This window comes from Lycorma delicatula, chromosome 7 (assembly GCF_047948215.1).
Source record: "Lycorma delicatula isolate Av1 chromosome 7, ASM4794821v1, whole genome shotgun sequence".
NCBI lineage: Eukaryota > Metazoa > Arthropoda > Insecta > Hemiptera > Fulgoridae > Lycorma > Lycorma delicatula.
This window is the reverse complement of record NC_134461.1, coordinates 79,406,854-79,434,022: the sequence shown is the minus strand read 5'-3', so window position 1 is coordinate 79,434,022 and position 27,169 is coordinate 79,406,854. Positions and strand designations below refer to the sequence as shown.

Here is a 27,169-nt window from a genome sequence, read left to right as displayed (position 1 = left end):
AATTTCATCATAATTTTCATCTAACCCTTGTCGTGCCGCTTTAATAATGTCATCGTAGGATATAAGTTGGAAAAATTATTTCGCGTCTACGTTAATCCAGTTCGTAATCTTCTTTTGCTATCTCCGGTTCAAGGTTAACAGTTTTCTAGTTATTTTTTACCGCGCTTTATAATTGTTTATTTAGTGCCTACATTTTCATTATCTTTAATCATAGAAGGTCAAAGTTTTTCCACGATGCTCGAATTAAAGGCTTCTCAACGAAACCCTACGCAGCAAGAGAAATCACAACATTTTTCAGATTAATTTTTTAAGAACGCTACTATATTATCATTTTGAAAAAACGTCTTGGAAAAAAGGTATTTTCTGTATTTAATTTTGACTTTTTAATTACATTACAAATCATATAGAGAGGAACGTGATAAACACACGGCAAAATTGATAAACACACGACTTAATTTTTTGAAATTTTTTAGATTGTAAAAAATTGTAGATTTGGAAAATACCAAATGTAAAATTATCTTTTTTTTACATTTTCTCATTTTGAGTTCATATTAACCAGAGGTCGGATTATTCAGGAGCCTCTGTATCCAAAATGAATTTGGAGGTAATTACGTTTAAACAATTAACATAATATTACTCTGACGTAACTTATTACTATTTCGTACTAATAAATTTACTACGGAAATTCCTATGTAGTAAGTGCGCATTTTTTTTTTTTTAATAATAACGACTAAATAAGAAATCTCAAAGATTTTAAAAATTACATTCTACTACAAAAAAAAAATTATTATTCTTGACAATAAAATTAAATTTATTTAACTGAAAAAACTAAGAAGTATCAGTGATGTAATACAATGAACTGGTAATTCGCTATTTTGGTTGGGATCCTGAACGTGGTATTTTTACTCACGAAAATAATTATAGGTTGCTGTCCATTCGCGTTGGATGCAGTACAACCTAGATTTTATTCATCAGAATGACCAAAAAAAAAACTATTGTCTAGAATTCTTGTATCCACTATGAAGGCCTGAAACCTATTTTCAGTTTAATATAACGTGAATTTAGAAACTAATTATGCGGAACATTAATTTATTTAAAAATATTTTCCCAGAAATGGAATTGTTACATATCTAGTCGTTAACGATATGTTAGAGGAATGATAAGTTAGGTAATAATAAAAATAATCGTATGAAAAATAAGAACATAAAAATGAGAAAAATAATGCGTTATAAAACAAAGGAAGAAGGAAAAGAATATAAATAAATCATGGAAAGAAAAAATTAAAAGAAGACGGAATACTTTGTGATTTATATATTCAATAATATTAATTGAAAAGATAAGAAAGTGGCATCACATCTCTAAATGCAATTGAAAAGCCTTTTGCATTATATGATGAGGGTCAATATATATATATATATATATATATATATATATATATATATATATTTATATGCATGACGTTGATATTACCGAGGCAAGTCGGCTTCATTTGCTGTTGTTTTGTGCTGTTAACGCTTAATGCTCTTGAAAAGATAAAGGGGGAAAGTTGTTTGAACTCTTTTTAACAATAATGATAATAATAATAATAATAACAAAAGTTAAGAAAGAATAATTTTCAGTTAAATAAATGGTTATATTTAAACAATAACATCATTTATTTATTTTATTTTTTTAAAAGGTAAATTAATAAAAGACCTTTCTCTTTTCATTTAATAAATTTCTTTAATTGCTACATTTAGCAGTTAATTTTATTAAATGGTATCATATATTCAATTAAGTTTCCTTTTAACTGGTAAAAAACGATCGATTGGCGAGGCGTTTCCTTAACTATTTTTAACTCAAGAAAATAGGTGTAAATCCAGTGACTATCCGGAGTGTTTATTGACACTCTGTTGGTGTCAATAAACAAAACTAATTTTATTTAAGATTATTCCATTATTTTACCACAATGCCCTGAATATATATATATATACATAGTTCCCAAAGTTCCTGAAAACTTGTTTCATAAAAACAGTAATGAAGAGGAAATTATAGAAGAAGACAATCATAATTCAGATTTGAATTACAATCCAGTGGCCACATCTTATATCAGAAGGTGAGCTAAGTGACTGTAAGAATTAAATTAATCAAAAAAATCAAGCTAAATTATTAGGCTGAAGATTGCAAGGTATGAATTTACTTTTTAAAAAAATTAAAAATCTCAAGCTATCAAAGACAGCAAGATTTTTCGCAAAGTTTTGCTGAGGAAAATTACTTAGTACTAATATTGATGTGCTTATATTACGGTTAGGGCAAGTTCATGAACCTGAGCAGCGGCACGTTTTTATAGATTCCTCAAAGTATAGCTAACAAGCAGTTATGCTTCGCGATTGTAACAGATATCCTTCTGCACCGATCTGAGATGGAAAATAATGAAATCGATTCTGAAGAAGAAAAATCTCTCATAAATGTTTAAAGGCGATAACAAAAATTAAAAAAATAATTATGTAGGAGGGTTTATATAATATATATATATTTTACTCCTCCGGGGATATTTAGCAGGTCAGGGCCAACAGATATTTAGCCGTAATAAGCCATCACTGAGAGCTTTTCAACGATGTATAATAAGTGGTACTTATTTTCATTGGTTCTAGAGTTATAGCAAAATAAAATTTTAATTAATGAAGTATTTGGATCTTACAAGGGGAAGGTACATCGGTTTAAATCCGACTTCATTTCCTTATTTATAATTTTTTTAAATTTAAATATATTGATTAATTTTACTAATATATATTTATTAATAATTATTAATGAATTACCTCTGATTGTAAAAAAAATTACGATAAATAATAATTAAAAAATGACAATAAAAAAAAAAAGAAAAAATATCAGAAGTTATTAATAAAATAAAATTTTATGTACTTTTCATTTAAAAAAAAATATGTATATGTAATTTAATAGGCGTACAAGGAAGTAATGTGGTGTCCACATCCGATTTTTAATTTAAAAAAATTCATAACAATTATCTGAGAATTAATTTGATGCTAATTAATTTAATAAATGATATCATACCTTAATATTTCATAATTTTCAAAGGATACCAGATTAGATAAAAGAAAAACTTAACGTGATGGTCGAAAATATAAAAGTACATAAATGATCATTTTATTTTTTAAAGGAACCCATTCAAATTAAAAATATTACGCGGCCTATTTTAGAGTCGAAAAATATATATAAAAGCAATATGAATAACTTTTTAGTTTGGTAACGGTTAATTTTTTGGGGAAAAACTAGATTCTGAACATCAAATATCTGCGTTGGGGATCTCTAAGGAAAGGAAAATCCTTTTATAGCAGTATTATTTGTAAAGAACCTGAGATCCGATCAGAGTTTCTTTCTCTGACAGTATTGATCCTCACTATATAGCCAGTCTCTGTGATGAACAGTGTGAAGGTGTCAATTTGTAGAGGTGTTTAGTCATCTTAATTTGAAAAATAACCTTAAAAAACTTTTTTTAAATGTGTTTGTGTGTGTGTGTTGTTTTTGTATGTAATGAAACCTGAACTGAATTGAGATGAAGTTGCTAGACAATAAAATCTGTCTTAAATGACAACTGATAATTTAAAGCAATTTAAATAGAAATGCATGATTTTTTAAATAACTTTATAAAATAGTCAGAATATGTCAGAAATACGTGGAAAATTAATTTTTTCTTCATAAAAGCAGATTTATTAAAATAAATTTTCAGATAATATTATAAGTAATGTCGATAAAAACGTAGTTTTATTTAAATTCTAAAAAATGACTGAGGGAAAGTGGTATTTAGAAATAAATAAATTGAAACGTGAGGGGATATTCTTGAAGTTTTTAGTTAGTATAATATCTCCAAAAATAGTTCTAAAAAAAATCCTGTAGAGAAGTTTTTTTTTGCAAATTCTTTTAAAAAAATTGAAATTTTTTTTCATGTTTTATAACTTAAGATTTTATAAAGATTTTTCTAATATTTAAATAATTGAATCAAGAAAAACAATTTTTTCTTTAAATTATTTCTCTTAAAAAATATTATATCTAATTTTATTTGATTATATGAAGGAATAAGAAATAAGTAAATACGTTAAAGTACTGATTTTTAAAGTGTTATGAATCAGCATAATATATTATACCTTATTTGTGAACAGTGCTCGCCTAGAAGATTGCACACCAAAGAAACACGAATCATGTTTAAAAAATAAAGACAGCATGAAAATTACTTCTAATAGAATTATTCTTAACTATAGCCTACAGAACTTACGTCACTTTCTATTATAGTACTCGTATATAGTAATTTTTTTCCACTTTGTATGTAAAATTTTGTTTTGTTGTTTTTTTTTATATTATTGGTAAATATAAAGTCTATATATATATATTTTTTTTTTTTGAAAATACTGGAAATTGAAAAATAGATTATTTTTCATATTATTTGGTTTTCGGTTGCACAACAAATTATAATTTATGACGACTTTAAATAATCTGAATCTTCCCTAAAACAACGAATTATGGATTAACGAAAACCTACAACTCTGGTAATCTTAAAAGTTACAATTATAAAATAGTTGTTATGAATAAATTTACGCAGAAATATTACTTTTTTTCAGTAGACAAGGAGCAATACATTAGTATACTCAATATAATGCACCATAACGGGACAATTGTAAACGATCTAAATAAAACATGGGGTTCTTATAAATACTTCTTAGTCATGGTAAAACAAAATAAGCATCCAATTCCAGGCATACTAGGCAAACGTGAAGAACGAAGAGAGTTCTTATTTTCTTCTTCACTGAATCGCCAAGTCTACTGAAATTTAGATTAAATTCAGCCATACAACTGAAACCTCTACTTACAACACTAGGTGAAAATCATTTGAAAATCTAAAAATAATTGGAAAAGATAATGAAAACAAATTAATGAACCTTTCTCCTTCAGGTATTATTATTATTCTCGTTTGAATATCCAGAAGTCTCCTGATATACCACAACCACAAAAAAACACCGGTATCCACGATCTAGTATTCAAATACCAATAAAGGAAATTAACTACCTTTATTAGGATTCGAACCCGTTATCTCTCGACTTCGGAATCAGCTAATTTACGAAGAAGAATTGTAATAGTGTATTAGAAGAATGTAAGGTTAATAATATATGAGTATTCAAGAAAAAGTAACAAACTTTCAGAAAATGTTCTACTGATGAAAATAACGAAAAAACTCATATAAAAATTGAATGATTTCCCCGTCATTTCTGCGCCTTCGGTAAAATTAAGCCAGACTGTAATTCTTGGGGCTCAAATTAAGCGGTGAATTTAGTGGTTTTACCTGAAAAATTGAATAAAATAGGTGGTGCCAGAATTGTATTTATGTAATCCTTCAAATATCTGGAGTAAAAGACAAAAGATTGGGGTTGAAAAAAAATTATTTTATGTTTGCCGTAAATATATACCTTTGTTAATATGAACTTTCTTCTTTCTTTTCACCAGTATAACATGTTCTGAAAGTTTGTTAGATTCTTCGTGAATCATTCTATATATTTTTCCTTTATACATCCCTAGAGTAGTAGAATCATTATTAATTATTCAGTGTAAAAAATGTTTTCCACTTCAACCGCTTCTAAAAAGAATTTAAAATGAAAAAAATACTAATGTTACTAATTATATCTTATGATACCCAATAAAAAATTTATACTCTGTACGTGTTATATGGAAATTGAGTTCCACTTAAGCAGATGATCGTGCCTTTTAACAATTGCAGATTTACGGATACATAGTCTTTCTTTATTCAAAAACAAGCTGCAGATGACAGTAATTGATTTTTTAAAATTATACGGTAGCATCATTCAGTTAGATACGTTTAAATCAATCGATACATAATTATAAATTTTTTTTGAACATTAGGATTTATGGGGTGTAGCGAAAGAATTGTAAAGTGTGATTGTATTAACGGTTGAAAAAAAATAATTTTATTTTGAATTGTTAGTTTTACATAATTACTTTAATAATAATTTAATCTTTCACGCGTTATAATACTTACCTTTAAAAAAAAAACATTGGTAATATTGTAAGAGACTTTACCAGTTAAGTAATTAACTATGAGTGTATCTAAAAGACCGAGGCGAATGCATTTTGTGACGAAATTGGTTTAACATCTGAGAAGAAGGTACCTTCATAGGAATATATCTATAATAAAGGTCACTAGAGTATTCACGGCTAAATTATAGCTATAACTTGATTTGTCCTGCTCCATTCAGGATGTCTTTGAAGAAGAAATAATCTGTTGTTAGCGTCATTAGCGATAGGTAAAAGTTCAGGAATGAAAAACAAAATGCACCTTCCTGCCAAGTGGTCTATGATTCCAGCAAAGAAAAAAATAAACAATATGCAAAAAAGATATACCAACAAAAGTACTGACTCACTTATTAATTTATATTGTTTATTTCTTTATTAATTGACATAATAAAATTATTCGATAATTTTCTGTATAAAGCTCATGTAAATTGTTCGTAAAAAACATGTATATAAATTTTACTTATCATTCATTTCAGGCAAAATGTATTTAGGATCAATTTTTCCCTGAATTTAATATTACCTCTCAAAATTTTTATCACGTGAAAAATTGTTACCGGAAAAAAAGAACGGAAAAGAAGAGATTGGTTTAGTGGAAAATAACTGAATTGAGTGTAGAGATAACATCACCATTTTTCAATGTGGTGAGCAAACCCCTTAGGTATTCGTCTCATCCCAACGGACATACATCTTTGCAACATTTATTGAAAATTCTCCCGCATCCAAGTAAACGCCAAACTACATACACAAGCGCTCGTGCGTGTATGCGCGTGCGCGTGAGAAACGTGATAGTAGGTTTTAAATTGCTTCATCCAAATTTCATTTCCTTCAGCTAATAAATATTAATATTATGCTCGATTTATAAACTAGGTTAAAGGGAAGTCACAAGTAAATTTGCAATTTAAAGTAAATCCTCAAAACTAATTAATGAAATGAAAAATAAGTCAAAGCTAAGTAACATAAAAAAATTAACTACAAAATACTTATTCATTCAGAATAAATATAACTTAAATACATTATTACATTTAAAAATATATTACAACACTTACTTGACAATCTGTATCCAAATCTGCATAATAACCTGGTGCTCTCACACTTCGACAGCTGAAAGACGTGACTGGTATACTTGGTAAAACTGGGAAGTCAATTCCTGGACGTCCCATCACACCTGTAGTAATAAATGCATTTTTATGTATATTTTAGTGTTTTGAATTTTATTTTACTTATTCATTTACGACGTATTTATTACAATGAATGTATTGCGAAAATAGTTATGAATATTACAATCATAGTATTATAAACTTTCTACTCAATTTTACTAACAAGTAAACAATTACTGATTCGACGTAAAAATATTCTTTTATCTTTTACTTTATAAAGATACATAAATAAACATGAAATTATAGTAAAACTAGGTAAAATTACGTTTTTTTTTCTAGCCAAATGTGTTCATTTTATGTTAACGAGTTTGTGTTTTATACGAGTTGTGAAATTTAACTGGAGGTTCTGAGACCATTATACATCTAAAATATAACAAATTGTTATATTATTATTAAACATCAAAGTTTCACATGAAGTGACAACGACGAACTCGGTAATATAGTAGTAATGTTTCAGTCTTTCATTCGGAAAGTCTCGGGTTCGAATTTATAAAAAATTATCAGTGTATTGTAATTTTTTCAGAGCAACAGTTTGGTCAGTCAGTACAGGTCCCGAAACTTTGAATGATCTAAGATTGTGGGTTTCAAAACAGTCGGCTTCCATATTAAAGATAGTATAACTGATTGCCTGTACTTGGAACAGGTAAAAATGTAATTTATCCGGTTCTTATCGTTACCCGACAAACACCACTACTAGGTGACCGTACTTCATTTCTCATATTTTTTTAAATCTTTTAATTACTCTTATTTTATATTTTTTTAATCAAGTAACTGCGGGCAGGTGGAGCCAGTCGCGTCGCATATGCAGTAACAGCGACGGTGTTAGTTGCCGTACAACATAGCACCTCTTAAAATATCGAAATTAAAATCCCGTAAATGGTTTTTTCTAACGAATATTTTAAAAAGTCTAGTGAATATCTCGTTTAATATAGTCGGAAATAGGAATAATTTAAAATCATTGTTCAAATTACTTTTACCTTCCTTCACCCCTTTCAAGATAAAATTGGAAAAATCTAGAAATTGGTTTTTATATATTCCTATGAAGATTACACACATCAAAAATCAATCTGATATCTTCATTTCTTACCGACAAATTAAAAATAAAGCCGGGTTTAAAAATCCATTTTAACTCTTCAAACTCGGAATTTAAAACTTCTTTCTTAGTATGCACTTACACCGTAAGAACGTGCATACAAATTTTCATCAGTTTACCTTCGATAGTTTTTGTTGGGCGTTGATGAGTCATACATTCAGGACAAGTTACTTTATAAGCATATATAACATATACATACTCGTATATACTAAGAGAACCGTTTCGGCTTCACCGGCGCTATATGGTTACTTGCGTTTCCTGATCAGGGGGATGTTTAGCCGGTCAGGGCTCGCTACGCTCGTTCTTCTCGTCTAGTCAGGAGCTATGCCCCCTGGACCTCTCAGTGTGAGAATAATAATAAATAAAAACTAAAGCCTGTTCAATTTATTAAAAAAACTGTCAGTGTAACGTAATTTCTTCACAGCAACAGTTTGGTCAGTACAGGCCTTAGTTTTGAGTGATCAAGTATGTGGATTTAAAAATAGTCGCCCTCCATCTGAAAAATATAAATTACAACTGGTTAACCGTACTTCGTGCAGGTAAAAATGCATATTACCCGGTTCTTATCTTTAGCCGACGACTTACACCACTAGGAAGACCGTACTTTGTTTCTCATTTATTTTTAATTCCTTTTATTTTAAGTGTTTTAATCAAGTAACCGGAGGCAGATGCACCCAATCGCATTGTCAATACAGAAACAGTGGCTGTGTTGGTTGAATCACAGCGGTAAACCGTTGTACCCCTTAAAAACTCAAAATTAAAAAAAAAACCCGAATATTTATATGTTTATTTGAAGAGTATTTGCAAGCTCCAATCTAGTGACTATTTCATTTAGTATAGTCGGAAATGGGAAAAATTTGCAAGCATTGTTCAGTTTTTTTTACCTTACCTTTCTTCACCCTATTCACGGTTAAATTTCGAAAAATCTATAAATTGGTTTTTAGATTACGTGAAAATTACACACACCAAAAATCAGTGTGATATCTTCATTTGTCCTGAGTAAAAAAAAATAGTAAATTTCATCATTAAACGTGGCTTTACGTTACTCGCAACTATGATTACTTTGCGTTTCGTATCGAGATCAGGGGATGTTTGTCAGGGCAAGCGAAGCGAACACTTTCCGTCTAGTCAGGGGCTCTGCCCCTTGGACCACCCTGCGTGGGGATAGGAGAGCCAATCAATTTTTTGAATTTAAAAAAAATATATTTTTGATTTATTTAAACTTTTAATAATAATATTACAATAAAAGTTTATCTTAATTCCCCCAAAAAGAAATCTTTGATAAATTTTTATTGGTTTTATATTAATTTTTAAGTGAATTTTTTTTAGTTTCTTTCATTTAACAAAGTAAAAGTACAAAAAAAAAAAAAAACTTTCTTGGGATTTTAGAGGTGAGAAGCAGAAAAAAGTAAAATATATCGATTTTTTTTAAAATTGTTTAAACTTTTTTTTATGATTATTTTTCTACTGTGTAAGAATAAGTAATCATTGCCAGGAAAATATAACAATTTTGTTATTAGCTTTTTTTGAATGATTTGGAATTTTCTATTACTCTAGGTTAAGGATCGAATCCCTGAAAATTATGAGGTACGTACACACACACACGCGCGCTTAAAAACATTCCAAATTATAACTTGTTAATCTCTAATAATGTAGTATAATGCATTAGTGTATTTTAACTAATTATAGCCAGTAAACATTTATGTCTACAACTAACCTACCGAATTTCTTTAACATATAAACTCGTACATCTATTCAATGAGAAGAGATGTAAGAGAAATCAAAGGATGATTTCTGACTTATAATGAATTTAATGAGAGACTTCTTATCTATTAATAAAGTGATAATAATAATTACTGTACTGTATGAAGTATAAGTAACCAACAAGCAAACTTAACAAATAATAAATAGGATGATTTCATTAGACATGAATGACGCTAGGAAAAAAAAGGAGTGTAATTACTTACACATCAACAAATCATTGTCATTAGTGTTATTTTCGTATTAAAAAACACGTGCAAATTAAATCTTATTTTTAAAAAAGAATTCTATTCATAAATTGACTACTCTTTTGAGTAATAGTAAATTATTAAGAGTACAGAGCTATTATTAGATACACTGAATTTAATGCATAGTTTAATAACAAAATTTAAAAAAACAAACAATATAAAATCATCTCCTTTTACCGGATATACAAAAATTTACAGACTAAAAAATACTAAAGGTCAAGGAAATGTAATTGTAAGTGAATCCTTTATAATAAGAAAGGAACAATGGAAACCTTGTAATAGTAGTGCCTACAGTAAATAAATGTATATATTTTTTCTTTTAATAATAAATAATTTATATGATTATGTTTCTATTTTCAGTAATTATCTATTAATAATATATATTAAAAATAATTAATCACAAACCACTATCCAAAAGTAATTATAAATAATAAAATTAAAATTGATAATGGGTTAAAATAATTAAATCTTTAGTGTATACCTTAACCTTGAAAATTAAATAATATAATTTATATTAACAGAAGATTGTTTTATTTCTTAGACAGTACGTTGATATATTAGAGTTTCCATAAATTAAAATGTCATTGCCCCTTTTTGTTTAACTCTTATTTGGTAATCACCTCCCTAAACCTAATACAAGCTTCTTACTTCATCAAACTACTTCTAATTTGATAAATAACATTTTTACTTTTTCTTTATTTTATACAATAAAAAAACAAGATACAAGAGAATCTATAAAATATTACTTTATATATTTAAATAAACTTTATAGAGCACTGTGAATGATTGAGTGAATTGAGAACCATGGAACGTGCGTACAAACGTTCCAAACTCACACGTATGTATAAAAAAAGTAGTCTCTATAGAAATTATTCTGAAAATAGCTGCTGAATCATTCTAAATTTTCTTTTAAATATGAAAAACATTTTTAATTTTTAGTTGCCGTGTTTGTCACGAACACGATTTTTTTTTTTAATAAATTATTTAAAAAATCCCTAATTTGTTTTATAATAAATTATTTTTTGAATTAAAATATATTACAATTTTCGTTTCTATAACTTTAATGGATTACATTTCATTTCATCTAATCAATTAAGAAGTGATTAATATAGTTAAAATAGCGTTTGAAGACTACAATTCAAACCTAATTAAAGATAAAATTAAATATTAGTTTTAATCTTGCATTTGGTTATTGGGGTTCAAATAACGGTAGTTTCAGAAATAGTCAACTAAAATGAAACTAGGTTTTTATTTTAATCGGGCTTACGACCTGTTGTGAGGGAGCAAACCTAAAATTAATGAAAAATATTATTTCCATTCCCGGTTATAAGCACGTCGTTATTCATGCCATTCATATGTATTTTTTTAAAAATAATATTACAAAACTAAGTTATCTTACGTAAGTTACTTTTAAAATCAATTAACCAAATCAATATAATTTTAGCCTTTAGTAAGAAAAAGAAAATTCAGAAATATCATCCTGAAATATAAATGCAACTAGCCATCATAGGGCTCTCCCTCCTGGATCACTCTGTGTTCATTAAATTCATACTTGTGAGAATAATATTTACTTATAATTAACAAAAGCCTGTTCAATTTAAAAAAAAAAACTATCAATGTATTGTAATTTCTTCAGAGCAAATGTTTGGTCAAAAGATAGGACCCGAAACTTTGAGTGATCTGAAGAAAACGGGTTTCAAAATAGTCGACCTCAATATTAAAAGTAGTAGTTATAACTGGTAACCCGTTCTTCCTGGGGGTAAAAATGTATTTCGCCCGGTTCTTAGCGTTTCCCGACAAACACCACTAGGAGGTGACCGCACTTCGTTTCTCGTTCTTTTTTTAATTTATTTTATTATATGTTTTTTGTCCAAATAACCGGAGGCAGAGTCATCACAGTAATAATGGCCGTGTTGGTTGAGCCGCCGAGCCGTACACCGTCACACCTCTTAAAAAATCGAAATTAAAAAAAAACCCAAAATGGTTTTTAAATATTTATCAAAAGATTATTTGCAAGCCCACATCAATTGAATATCTCGTTTAATACAAGGGGAAATGAAGAATAATTTGCAATCATTGTTCAATTTTTTTTGCCTTTCTTCACCTCTTTCAAGGTAGAATTTCGAAAAATCTACAAATTGGTTTCTAAATATTCGGATAAAGATTGCATACAAAGAATCAAGTTGATATCTTCATTTGTTACCGAAATATTAAAATAAAGTACATTTCATAGTTACTTCATTTTAATCCTTTAAACTCGGAATTTCAAAAAAATCTTCTTACTGTACACTTACACTAAGAAAAATTTTTATACAACTTTTCATCAATTTATATTCAGCAGTTTTTGCTGGACGTTGATTACGAGTCAGTCAGAATGTTTTGTTTTATAGGTGTATATATATATATATATATATATATATATATATATATATATATAGAGAGAGAGAGAGAGAGAGAAAGCCGGCCTCCATCCGCGAGTGGTAGCGTGTCGGCCTTTTATCCGGATTCGAATCCCGGTCAGGCATGGCATTTTCACACGCTACAGATATTGTCATTCATCTCATCCTCTGAAACAATATCTAACAGTGGTCCCGGAAGTTAAAAAAGAAATATGTATATATATATATATATATATATATATATATATATATAGAAGAAACAGGCAGACTAATTTTTAAATTAAACCAATATTTTTTATGATTTAATTGTCGTGGATAATTTTGCAAAGCTTTTATTCTTTGGGCAAATGAAGGAAATAGAATAAAGATATGTTTCCAATAGTCAGATATATTTAATAAACAGATTCCTGTAAAACACTGATGTTAAATAAAACTGGCTACACGTTTTTTTTTACGTGAGTAAGGAATTAGATTTAGTATACTTTTGAATTATGACTAATCTATAAGTAGAAGAAAATTGTTAAGAAAATTTAAATAAAAATTTAAAATATGAAACTTCCTTTTTAAAGGTAATTAAAATATATTACTGCTACCCCAAAAATTTCCATATTCCTTTGTCAAACTGTCACCTTCAATTTAATCAGATCCTTTTTAACTTAGTTCTATATTTTTGTTTTGGTCTGCCTGGTGGCCTCCTTCCTTCTGCTTTGCCCAATCCTAATTATTTTAAGAGGGATCCTCCTTTTCATCGAAAACATGACCTGTCCACCTAATTCTTCTGTTCCTCCCTTGAGTCGATATGTCAGGCTCCTATACTAGTCTCTGTCCTCCCTGTTTTTCTTGATTCTCAACTATATATCTTCATTTATGTGGCCAAAGACCTTCTTTAGGAATTTATTATCAAAAACTATGAGTCTTCTTTAAGAAATTAAAATATCATTACAAAAATTATTTGTGTTAATAAAAAAACTAAAAAAAAAAACATGGGATTTAATTACTGACAGAAAAAACTTCGAATTTAATACTGCATAAAAAATGTTCTAAGTCTTCCAGAAATTTTTTTTGTAACTTTTATTATTTTTAAAAACAAATTTATATTTAGAGTTCTTATTCTATAAACAATTTACATCTTGAAAAATTACTTATGAAAACATGCAGATTTAAATTTAAAAAAAAAATGAATGAACCCGATTCCATTTCACATTATTATTTTATTAAAGTACAATACATTATTTAAAAGATATTTAAATTAACTTGAATACTAGTACTGTATTAATTATATTCAATAATACAAGTTTGTACCTTGATATTCCTGATATTCAGCATTTCCGTCAATATCTTCAACTCCAGTGACTAACTTTCTCTGAACTCGTCGGCCACTTCTGCGTGAATCATCTGTCTCAACCGTTTCTTCGTAAGTAGCGGCACCCATCTCTGCTGCAACTAAAGCTATGGTTTCACTAGTTGGCACCGGTAATCTAGTTTGATGAAAATGTCGTGAAACCTTAAAATAATAAAAAAAAAGGAGTAAAAATAAAAGGCTTAAAATTTTATTTTAAAATATAACTAATAAGTATTGCTCGACTTTCCTAGCTGTTAATAATAACAATTACAATAATTAGAGCAAAAACAAAAAAAAAAATATGTGGACACCACATGACTTCCTTTTACGCTTATTAAATTACATATACACATACATAAACATACATATACATATACATTCATGTACACAAGTACATAAAATTTTATTTCACTAATAACTTCTGATTTTTTTTCATATTTTTTTTATTGCTATTATTGAATTATTATTTATTGTAAACATTTTTTTTACAATCAGTCAACATTTTTTTTTTTTTGTTGACTAGATGAACTAGTTGGACCCTAAAACATAAACATTAGCAAAAAACTCGATACCTCATTTTTTTTAATATAGCTATTCTAGCTATATTAGCTGGCGGTGGAGGGGGTAGGGTAATAAAGAATTACAAAACATAAATTAGTAGTCATAAAAAAAATTAATAATAGACAATCGCAAAATTATATAACGAGGGTTTGTAATAGTCTCCCGAAAATATATTCCAATTTCGGTAAGGACCTCGAACTGCTAAATGAAGGCTCAATTAAGACTTTTTTTTTGTATTTTAAATTAAAATATTAAAAACTCAGCCGACCTTCTTGGCTGAGTAGGTAGCGTTTAGGGATTTTGTGCGGAAATCTCGGGTTCGACTCCCAGCGAGGCATGGCATCTTTTCATACGCTAAAAATTTCCAACGGGCTAATTACTGTTGATGCTCACTTTTTCAAAGCAAACAAAAGGTTAAATAAATTTTTAAAAAATATTTAAACAATTGTTATAGATTATTTTCCGAAATTAAATATAAAGGCATATAAAAATGTGCTGTGCAGAAAAAAAAACATACAAAAAAATGAAGATACATTACATATAAATAAAAAACGGAAGTTACTGGATTTTAATATTCTACGAGGAAAGGATTCGTAAGAAAGTAAAACTAAAAAGACAAGTATAAGGGAAAGTAAAAAAAAAAGACGCCAAAGTATAAAGAACTAAAAAGTTTTAATCTGAAAGAACATAAATACACTATTACTGTAAAATCCTCTTCAGAATATAATTTTCAACAACGTTTGTCGGTGTGTATTTGGTTTTATAAAAGGACACTTGAAAAAAAGTTACTTTTAAAGGATATAAAGGAATTTAACATTACGAATAAATAAAATTCGAAGTAAAGAACAAAGAACAGATGTTTAAAATTAAGTATATTTCATCGTTAAATACTTAATTAATAATATTAATTAATTTGTCGTTAATTAGTTATTTAATTTTGAAATTAGTCTACTTCTTTTACCTCACTACTAATAACTAAATTATATGCTCGTAGAAGTACGGGTTATGTGTTTTCTTTAACATTTTATATCTTAAATTCTTACTCATAATCACAAGATTATTTATACAAAAACTTTTCTGAAAATGAAATAAAAATAACGCAACTTTTTTTTTTATTATTAGTAAATCAGAAAGAAAAAGTAAAAGAATGAGTTTGACTGTACCTATTAAAAAATTATTTAAATTTACTTTGTGAAGCGTAACATAATTAAATTTAAACTTGACAATGTAAATAATATTGAAAATATTTTAATGGTATCAAGTAGGTTGAAATAGGACTATTTTTACTGCCTGTCATTACAAATAATGACAGTAATTTTATAACCTTATACTACGCTTCAATGATCAGAGTGAACAGAAGAATCCTATTTTGAATTATTTTCTTATGATACTAAAATAAATAAAATAAAAAATCAATTGATAATAATTTAAAGAAATTGAATATATTATTATACGATAAAATCAATCAAATAAAAACATGTTATCATTACCATATAATAAAGCTTTATTTATTCAGTTGTAACCGGAGGCAATATTTTCACTATAACTCAATACGAAAACAAGTTTTTGATATATGCTAATGTGTTTTGGTAATAAATTCGTGTAAATGGTTTTTGTGGGTTATACTGGTCACATTATAATAATTTATCCGATAAATTTGAACCTTAATCAAATGTTAATAATAATTTTAACAAAAACTGAGGGTGGTCAAATTTGTTAACGTTTTAACGTATTTTATTACTGAAATTTTTCTTAAACCGTAGTAAATTATCCTTTTTTATTAACTCAACTTTACATCATTGTGTAACCGCATAAAAAATAAAAATATACTGTACTAATTGGATAGTAATCAGTCTTATTTTTATTTCCTCAGCCAATTGGGATATTTTTCAAGTTATTTGTCTTTTTATTCAAGTAATTGGTATTTCATTAAGAAATAATTATTTTAAAAAAGTATAAAAAAGTAGACAACAAAGTTGTAATACTTTCCCGGAATTGAAATGTATTCTTATATAGTAGAAAAATAATTAATTATACACGAAAAAGTAACCTAAATTTTTTTTCTTGAGGGAGGTGTAATTTATGATGAAGTTTTATTGTAAAATTATTATTATATTTTTAAATAAACCAAAAAAACAGCTTTTAAAAAATCGGTATTTTTGAATTTTTTCTGTTCCCCCATCGCCAAAATCATCTTCCAAGAAACCTTTTTGATTTTTCTACGTTTATTTTGTTAAATGGTAGAAACAAATCCACTAAAAATACGTACAACCACTAAAAAGTTATCTAAAATTTATTTTTTGTGGGTGGGGTTGAATTATGTTAAAATTTTATTGTAATATTATTACTAATAGTTTATTATTTAAATTTTTAATAATTAAATGTTTAATAAACCAAAAAAAGTTTTAAAAATTCAAAAAATTGATATCTTTAAAATTTGATTGGCTCCCCCACCACCAATATTGCCCGCAAAGTATTTTTTTTGGATCACTTGTCTTACAACTATGTCTAGGAAGACATTAAAAGAAATTCGGTTAAAAAATATGCAATAAATAAATAAATAGCTTTGTTGTCAAGATAATAATTACTATTATCTTTTGTGCTAAGATCTCTACCATTTCTATGCTTAGTACTGCCTACCTTTCTTAGTTTCATTTTTTTAATCACTTGACGGGGTTCGGACCACTACATCGTCAAAACGTTTTGTACTAGTATTTTTAAATATCTGTTAATCTTTATATAGCGTTTAGTCAACTCTCCTCCCTTTATTTGACGTCATGCCTTATCTGGGCTTCTTCTTGTTTATTTGTTATTAATGGTTATGCTTATCTTTTAATTTTATTTATCTATTTCCTGTTTTCAGTAAATTGAGGTTCTTGAAAAGGATATCCGCTTGATTATTGACCTGTTCATTTATGATCCTTTTGTTGTTACTTTTTAATTTAAAGATTTCTAGATTTTCTAAAATGTTTATTCTTCTTCCTTTAACACATTTGTGAATTAGTTTCATCGATTCTATCACTTTCATTGGAAAACAAAGAAGGACATACCCCAAAACTTTGAAAAAGTTGACTCTCAAAAAACTATCTACCCACCTTCTGGAGATATCGACGCCAAAATTTTATCAACAAATTTCCCCATACACACGAGTCTCTGTGTAAAATTTCATGAAAATTGGTCTATCCAGATAACAGTTATTAAGCTTCAAACACGCCAACGTATGCACATACCTACACATTTACCCTCTACGTTATTTTGCTTTTTGGGGTGCCAGGGTTATGAAACGTAGAGAAATGAAAAAAAAAACATACTCCATTTTTTGACTGATTACTGTAATTTCTTTCTTGCAGCATAACTCTAATGCTATGATGATAAGAAAGTAAAACTGCTATGTTTTTATTATAAGTTTTAAAAAAATAAAATTTTGGTAATTAAATACAATATTAATAATATAAGGTATAATTTAAAAAAAATAACCTTATTACATCTTGGAGGAAATGATATTTCTAAGTAAAAATATTATTAAACATTTTGCGTAAGGTCGATTTACAAAAGAAAACTTTCACAAGAAAATAATTATTTGCCGGCGTTTTGTTTTAGAAATGCTGTCCGCAATAATAGGTTGATAGTAATTCATTATTTTGATCATTAGGTAATTTTCTCTTCGTAGCAGTTAATGTAGTAGACATGTAATTTTTTTTCTAAATGCAACTTTGACCATGTCGTAATGATAGTTATTTTTAATTACATACAATTTCTGAAATGCAGCAGTTTAACCTATGTAATATAGTACATACTAATATTAATTAATTTTTTTTAATCAATTTTTTCATACGTCATGTAGTTTACTCCCGACGCCTCGGATACTTGCATTTCATCATGTTTCTCTCCTTTTAATCTTTAATGAATGAGTAAAATTCAGTTTACTTGACTTTTACTGAACGATTCTTTTTGTGTTGGAGAAGGTTGATAGATATTGAAATTTTCTATAAACAATAATCTTTGATTGAAAACATGATTCGTTTCGTTTAGGGTATGTGATGGTTTTATATTCGCCTAAATCCCATTGATTATTCACCGACACGCATATCTATCTATATGTAGTAAACAATTTTTTATTTTAAATATAATCTAAAGAAATCTTGTGATGTTAGAATACATAACATAATAATTTATTTTATGTGAAATATAATTTTATTTAATGTTTGTATCATCAATCTTTTTAATTAAAGACTATATTTACTTGGTTCTCATTTTAAACTAAAATATTATTGTCACCAAAAGTGACCTATTTTTCAATAAAATTTGCGATTTAAATGAAAATTTAGACAAATACTTAAGCATTTATTTAGTCCTCTCTTTTTCTCTCTCTCTTTCATTAACAGTTTGCATGTGTGTGAGATTAACATAAATAATTAATCATAATTTAAACTGTTTTAATTTTTGAAATAAATAAATATTTATACAGAGTGATTCATGAAGAATGTCACAAATTTTCCTGACGTGTTCATACTTTCCTGAAAATAAAGAAGAAAGTTCATATAAGCTTAAGTTCGAAAACGCTTCGTTAGTGAGTGTCGGCTGACAAAAGATTTCTCCCTGATTTCTGCGCCTTCGTAAAATTAAGCCATACTATAATTCTTGGGATCCAAATTAAGGGATAAATTTAGGTTTTATATAAAATATGACTTGAAGAAAATTGGAAAAAAATAAATTCCGTAACTGCATTTTTAGTACTTTCCGAGAAATTTGGGATAAAAGAAAAAAGGTTGATGTGAAAAGATGTTTGACGTAAATAATCTTATTAAATGGTAATAAACACATAAACCTCTTAAAGAAAATTTGAATATTTCATCCTGCTCATATATAAATATATTTTTAACAACATAGATATAATTAATATTTATTTATATAACAACAGGCTTATACTATGTAGATGATGAATGAATTTTGTAGCGTGTGAATATTGCCATGTCTGACCAGGATTCGAACCACAGACCTTCAGATGAAAGGCCGAGATGTTACCAGTCGCGCCTGGAGGCCGGCCCGCCATAATAATAAGAATAATAATAATAATAATAAATTTATTTTAGTATAGTACTAATAAACTCATCATAGCAAAATCAGGCGATTTTCGAAGTCGAGAGTTCTACGGTCGGGATCTAAGGTTTTAGTCCTGGAAAAGGCATTTGTTTTTATGTGAATTTGAATACTAGACTGGGGATACCGTTATTCTTTGGTGGTTGAGTTTCAATTAACCACACGTTACAGGAGTGGTTGACTTCAGTTTGTTCCAGACTACATGTTTCGCGGTGCATTTACACTTACATTACAGCTACGTCAGACCTGGCAAGCCGGTAGCGGTAATTGCATTTGCCTACACACGCACACACCCACACTATTTCAGCTACGAGAGAGAGAGAGAGTGAAAGAGAGAGTGAGAGAGTGACTTGGCAGTAGCAGGAAAACTAGTTGGGGAAAGCAATCTAATTTACCATATCAGCTGGTAAAGTGTGCGGGGTTATATAATATAATCTGGAAATTTTGTATCGTAGAAATGTCAAGTATGGTTTGAATTTGAACCTAGAACCATCGGATTTATTTTTGTTTTAAAATATTAAAAGTTTTTTTTACTATGTTCTGTAACTATGCAAAAAAATATCTGATGTGGACACCACATAACTTCCATGTACGCCTATTAAATTATATATACACATTTTTTGCTGCATTTCATTTAAACTTATTTCATTTGAAAGTGAGATACAATCCTCCATTCTTTAACAAACTGAGCAGTTACACAACTGTTGAAATATTAGTTTTTATTAACATCAAATATTTATACAATTCCTAATTCAGCAATCTTACATGAAATATAAAGATAGAGTGAAAGTCCCTTTATTACTCGTATTATATGATCAGTATTATTTGGATCTTCGTGAGTTACTGTTTAACAGAAGTTTCAGAATTCTGGTGTGTCGTATAAATAAAAGTCAATAATAATTAAACTATTCCATATAGTGAACTCCTGTATACTGGTTACAAATATTAATTACGACCTAACAGTGTAAAATATTCAGCTTTTATTATTGAATTATTTGGTGAATAATCAAAAATGGAAAAGAAACTATCATAAAGGAAAAAGAAAGATAACATGAAGAAATATGTCTCAAAAAAACGACAAGAAGATGTATATGAAGAGGAAGAAAATGTTAAAGCCAAAGAAAGAATAAAATTATTAAGAAAAGATGATACATATAAAAAGGAAGAAAACGTTAAGACCAAGGAAAGAATAACAGGATTAACAGAGGATGAAGAATATAGAGAAAATTTGAAAACTGGAGTACGTGTGAACAAATTAAGATCAGAAGTATTATATCAAACCAGAGAGCGATTAAATGATTGGTAACAAAAAAAAACAAATAAACGAAATGATGATCGACTCCGACTTGAATACAGTTCCTCTTCATTTAAAGGAAATAATTCCGTGCAATTTGACAAGGACAATAAAACTGTAAATAAGGAGACCTCAATGTTAAGGAAAAATATGTAGCAATCGTAACAGTCATGCAAGGACAATTTTGGTGAAGTAATTTTCTATTAAGTATAAATTAATTAAATATAAATTTACTACCTAAATTATTTTTAATTATAGTTATTTCATAACCTAATACGAAAACAAATCACTCTTATAATAATCATGACACGTCCCTAATTAATTATTCTCCTACCGACTGGAAACGGTGTACATATTACATTGTTTCACCTGATAGGCATACTATTTGTTACTTAACGCTATCTGCCCCATTTTATCTTGCAATTATGACGTATATTAGTGATGTACAAAAGAATGTAGTTAGATGAGTTTTCTTTAATAATAATGAGGAACACTTTACGAGCTCCCATCATACAAATTTCAGTCATTTGAATGATCAGTCATTCATATTAGGGCGATGTATTTCGGTGCACTTACCATGCTGATATGTAAATATAAATAATATAATTGGCACGGAGAACAAAGAAACAGTAATCCCACTTCAAATATTCATTAATTTATTTATTTTGTAGAATGGTAATATGTTTTTCAGGAATGACTTGTATTCTATGTCGTCTATTAGTGTAAGGTAAGGGTACAGGATACTTTATTAAATGCATATCTGCATTTAATAAAGAGAATTTTGCAAATAAGTGTAATTAAAAAGCTGACAACAAAATTGTTATACATGAAAAATATTTAAAAGATTCAAAAAATCTATATTTTAATCGATAATTAAAAAAAACCAAATTAAAAAATATGCAATAAAAAAGATAGATTTTTTCGATTTTTGTGAAACGAATTTAACGATTTTGGCAATTTAAAAAAAAAAAAGAAGATAATCATGTACTGAGCTTAATATAAAGTGGGGTTATGTTTATAATTTTTTTTGAAAATTGACCCCAAAGAAATATCTACCCCACCCTTTGGAGATATTGATCCCAAACTTTTACCAACGAATTTCCTCACATACACGAGTCTCTGTGCCAAATTTAATCAAAACCGATACACGTAAGTACCAACATTATCACCCACTTTTTGTTTTTTTGGGGTCCCTTGGTCATGAAACGTCTAGAAACGCAAGAAACCATACCTCATTTTTTAACTGATTACCATACTTGTAATAATTGTAATAATATAATAATAATAATAATTTGTAATAATGTAATAATTATTTACTTTTATTATTTTACTTCTATTTTATATTGATTGCTTGTATGTCTACTAAGCTTATGCATTAAGAATTTATAACTGTAAGTAATTTTATTTTCATTTTTAATTGTTTATTTTGTGGAATAAAGATTATTATTACTTTCCTTCTTGCAGCATAGCTCTAGAATTAAGCTTAGATTAACTTTAAGAATGATTATAAACCAGTTTGTACATTGTCCGATGGTCAAAACAATTTTTTATTTTCTTAGCGTTTAACATTTTTTTAAAGAAAAATTTCTTTACTCCACAGTAATTGCTATTCCAATTATTTTTAAAAATTTTAAGCTCACGTAACAAATGGATTTAACGTTAGATATTTTAACAAAAATGTTTTCACTTAACATTAAAACTTCTTTTAACAAATTCGTTGTAAAATTATTTTTGAATTTGTTATTTATATTTTCATCATCATCATCAAAAATCTTATCCTTCATATTTTAATTATATTTAATTAATTTTTTCTGTTAACACTTTACTCTGATATCAGTTAAAAGTATAATGTAAGATATGATATCCGAATATATACAACTACATAAGAGTGAGAAATGGTAATCTCTTAGATTAATTAGAAAGTCGATGTTCTATTAAACACTAATCACATTAACTAACATAAATATGTAATTCTGTTTTTAAATTGTACTTTTTATTTCATAAAATAAATAAATTCGAATCCTGTATTAGATTGAACATTTAAACACGTTTTCTTTTACGATTCATTTGATAAATTTCATGCAATGAAATAACACGAGAATAAAGTAAACACTACCTACTAAGTATACTAAATCTTTGGAAAGTTTTAGTTCACCTGTGGTGCATCTTATAATTTAATACAAAATAAATAGATCTGTATATTATATTCAATTAATTAATTAAAAATTTTCTAAACTTTTACTTTATTCTTCGCACCTTTAACCTCACATACATTCATTCACAATATTAATTCACATTAAATTTTTTTATATGAAAATTTATATCAAAATAATATTTTAATCTTAGCACTCAGCAAAGATTTGTGTAGGAAAACAAGTTCTGATGTATAAATTTCTTAATGAAAAGAACGCGATTCGCATTGATAATGAAATGACTTCTATATATTTTGCTTGTAATGTGTATATATAAGGTGTACGAGTTATATATTTGCAACAACTAATAACACAACATCTTGAAGAAAATGATACGTATTTTAGTAGATGCAAATTACCATCTACAAATAACATAGTGGACAACTGGATTGACTTCTAACCACTTTCCCTGTTACTTTCAACTTTCTGTCTCATGATTTCAAAGGACAATGCGCTCATTTGAAAGATAATAAATTAAATAACAAATATATACATATTAATAATATTCTTTCTAATTCTCAATGTTTAATGTATATTCTGTTCTTTAATTTATATTAATGACTTCTGTTCTAAAAAATTTCGAGGTCATCTGAATTCATTTGCGATGATACTGCCCTTTTTACTTTCCCGTCTAGCACTATAGCAGAGTAGAGCTTTAGAAGGGAAAGTATTGTAATCCGTCCAATATGGGCATATACGTTTTTTACCGGATCATTACGTTTTGACACCTAGGAACCCAAAAAATAAAAAAAAACCGAATGGAAATTTTCCGGCTGTTCGTTTGTACGCGTGTGTGTTCGGTGTCGCATCCTAAATCACCTTACATCTCCAGAACTACTCGACTGATTTTGACCAAACTTGGTCAGATTATTTCTATATACCGGGCATTGATGCCATTAAATTTTCAACTTAGAAGGTCAAGGGAGTGAGGCTATAGAGTAAGGTCACTCTCAATATCTCAAGATTTCGCTTAATTAAGGTCTTATTTTTGTTAGGCACATTTGTTAACAATTAAAAAAAAATATTTTTTGCAAAATCCCACCCATACTAAATAAACTAGTGGCTAAGTGAGTATAGTATATCATTAGTACCCCCTCTTACCACAAGGAGCGCTAGTGTTTCACTAACGTACAGATGCTGTAGTCGTCTGCGATGTTGTGACGTCACAGGTGACCAGTAGAATTAAATAAATGTATATAAAGTTAAATTTATTGAAGAAGATTATTTTTAGATTAGGTTATGGTTAACAAAAACTGTAATTACATTAAATGTTTCTAAAATCATTTACACAATTTTTAAGTTAAAGGGCGAAATAATTACTAAGTCACATCAAATACTACGGGCTCACTTTTTCCACAAATGTTGGGTGTATCTGAGAAAAAATTGATCAAATTTATAATATCAAATATTTAGGTTTAACTATTAATATTAATCTTTCTTGGAAAAAACATATTCTTAACTAAAAAATGAAATGTACTGTTATATGAAAAAAATTTACTATTTTAGATATTTCTGTCCAGCAAGTATCCTAAAAATGCTTTACATGGCTTTGGTTAAAGTATGGAATTAAGTGCTGTGGTAGTGCATACTTTAATAAAAGTCGTAGTTGTTGGCTAGAAACATTCTATTCATATTATTTACAGAATGCCAGCAATTACATTCCCATTCTTTTATGTTCTAAATTTGCTCCCTTTGAAGCATTTGCATTTTATAAGCTACTTCTAATTTTCTTTATTAGGAGTGGCGTTAAGGCAATTAAATATCGACAGTAGAGCGTGAAATAAACGCATGGAAAATTTTGGGCCTGCAAACCGCTCGTAAATAGTACTTTCTATGATTTTTCACATATATAGCCCCAAAATGTTTTAACAATTTCCCGAATTATATTAAAAATTGCAAGAATATAAATTCATTTAAAATCTTTATAGGACGTTGTTTTATCCGTTATGAAAATTTTGATCACTTTTTCGGTTCCCGTGTTAAAATTAACCTTAACGAAATATCCTACAACTGAAATAATATTCCAGTTTTAATAAGATGGTAGTATTTGTTTTAATTTCCCTCTTTGCATTTTTAGGGGTAGGCGTAATTTATTTTTATTTATCTCTATGGTCAATAAATGACAAACGTTGCGATTTGATTTTCTTTATTGGTATTTAGCCTATCAATTCAGTAATTTTAATTTTTTAGCTACTTCTGTCCGTAAGCATCATTATTAATCTGAAGGTAACTCTAAAACAAAATTTTTATCCTCAAGAGGGACCTTATATTCCAAACCAATCCTTTGCAATACTTTCACTATTTTATTCCTCAATATTTAAAAATAAAATTTTATTTTATTTTTTTTTAACTAAGATAAAAGTAATTTTATATAGAATGAAACAAATAGCTTTTTCATTAGTACAAAAGAATAAACCAGCAAATATTTGTCCCATCAGATGTAACATAATTATATTAGTATACCGTTAGAAGTATTACATTATTATAAGACAATTTTTTTACAATTTTAGTTGTCTAAGTAAATAGTATACTCCCCACATGTCGACAAAGCGAAGTTCATATTCGTGGAGGACCGCAGCACTGTTGTTTTGTTTGGCTATAGAGATGGTGAAGATATAACACTATTGTACAGTCTGGGCTTAGTCCTACTGAATAGTGACGTGTTTGTCAATCCGTTTTAAACAAGAAATGTTATCCGTTTAAAATAGGTTACTGTATTTTTTGGAACCTGTAATTTCTTTCTGATTACGGTAATAACATAATAAAAATATTAATCTACATTATTGTATTCATAAATGAAATAAATTTAAGCTGATATTATTTATAATCATTTAATTAAATAAACGTTTTAACTAAATCACGTTTTCACAGCATTATATTTAAAGCTGAGAGTGATAATTTGGATATATAGGGTTACGGAATCGCAAAAATTTGCTTATAGCTGCGGAATTAAAAAATGAAATAATATTCTTATATTAATTTAATAAATATATTTGATTTATTAGTAATAATAGGTCTACAAATTACTAAGAAAGCAATTGCTCTTATTACAAAATAACAGAACAAAAAATAAAATTCATTATTTATACAGAAAAAGCCTGAAAAAAGTGATGTTTTATTATTAAACAGTGAAATTAAACTGACATCAATTAATTCATTAATATATATATATATATTAAATCTAATAAATAATGTTATATACACAGCAGCCCTTCCATTTTCCTGTTTAGCCATCGGGAATTACCGTCAGGTATTACTTCAGAGGACGAATGAGGATGATGTATATGAATGTAAGCGAAGTGTAGTCTTGTACAGTCTCAGGTCGACCATTTCTGAGATGTGTGGTTAATTGAAACCCAACCACCAAAGAACACCGGTTTCCACGATCTAGTACTCAAATCCGTATAAAAGTAACTGCCTTTACTAGGGCTTGAATACTGAAACTCTCGACTTCTAAATCAGCTGATTTGCGAAGATGCATTCACCAGTAGACCAACCCGGTGGGTTGGCTGTACACAGCAATAGTTCGTAAATTCTCCAAATATATATTAATTGTTATTGTTTAATTTTGGGAATCGTATGCTGAGTTGGAAAATAAATATTATATAAATATATATTTAAGTATGAATATAGTACTGAAAATAAAGTACATAAAAACTACAATTTTTTACGTAAAAAAATCATTTTCCAGTTAAATTTAGCCTTGTGTGGCTCTAAATAAAAGTTTATTTTTATTTAACTGTTATTCGCTTTCTGTCTAGTTTATATTATTCTGTTTAGAATTAAATTTCCTACAATTTTTATTAAGTTTTATCTGCTTATTGGCAATTTAACAAAGTTATTGCAAATCAAACGTAAAAAAGTGCGTTTTTCAACTTCCATTTTTTGAAGTTTTCGTCAGTTTTCTAAAAGTACTGAAGTTACAGTTTTCGGACTCATTTTTT

The 27,169-nt window shown here is 27.9% G+C and overlaps 1 protein-coding gene across 1 annotated transcript in view; it reads right to left on the bottom strand.

Moving 5' to 3' along the window:
* The window catches only part of LOC142328318 (uncharacterized), a 212,250-nt gene that overhangs the window by 54,653 nt on the left and 130,428 nt on the right, over positions 1–27,169 (bottom strand). The window contains exons 3-4 of the mRNA XM_075372024.1: positions 14,039–14,240; positions 7,125–7,243 (exon numbers count right to left, since the gene is read on the bottom strand). Coding sequence (XP_075228139.1) covers positions 7,125–7,243; positions 14,039–14,240 — 321 coding nt within the window. The remainder of the gene's footprint in view (positions 1–7,124; positions 7,244–14,038; positions 14,241–27,169) is intronic.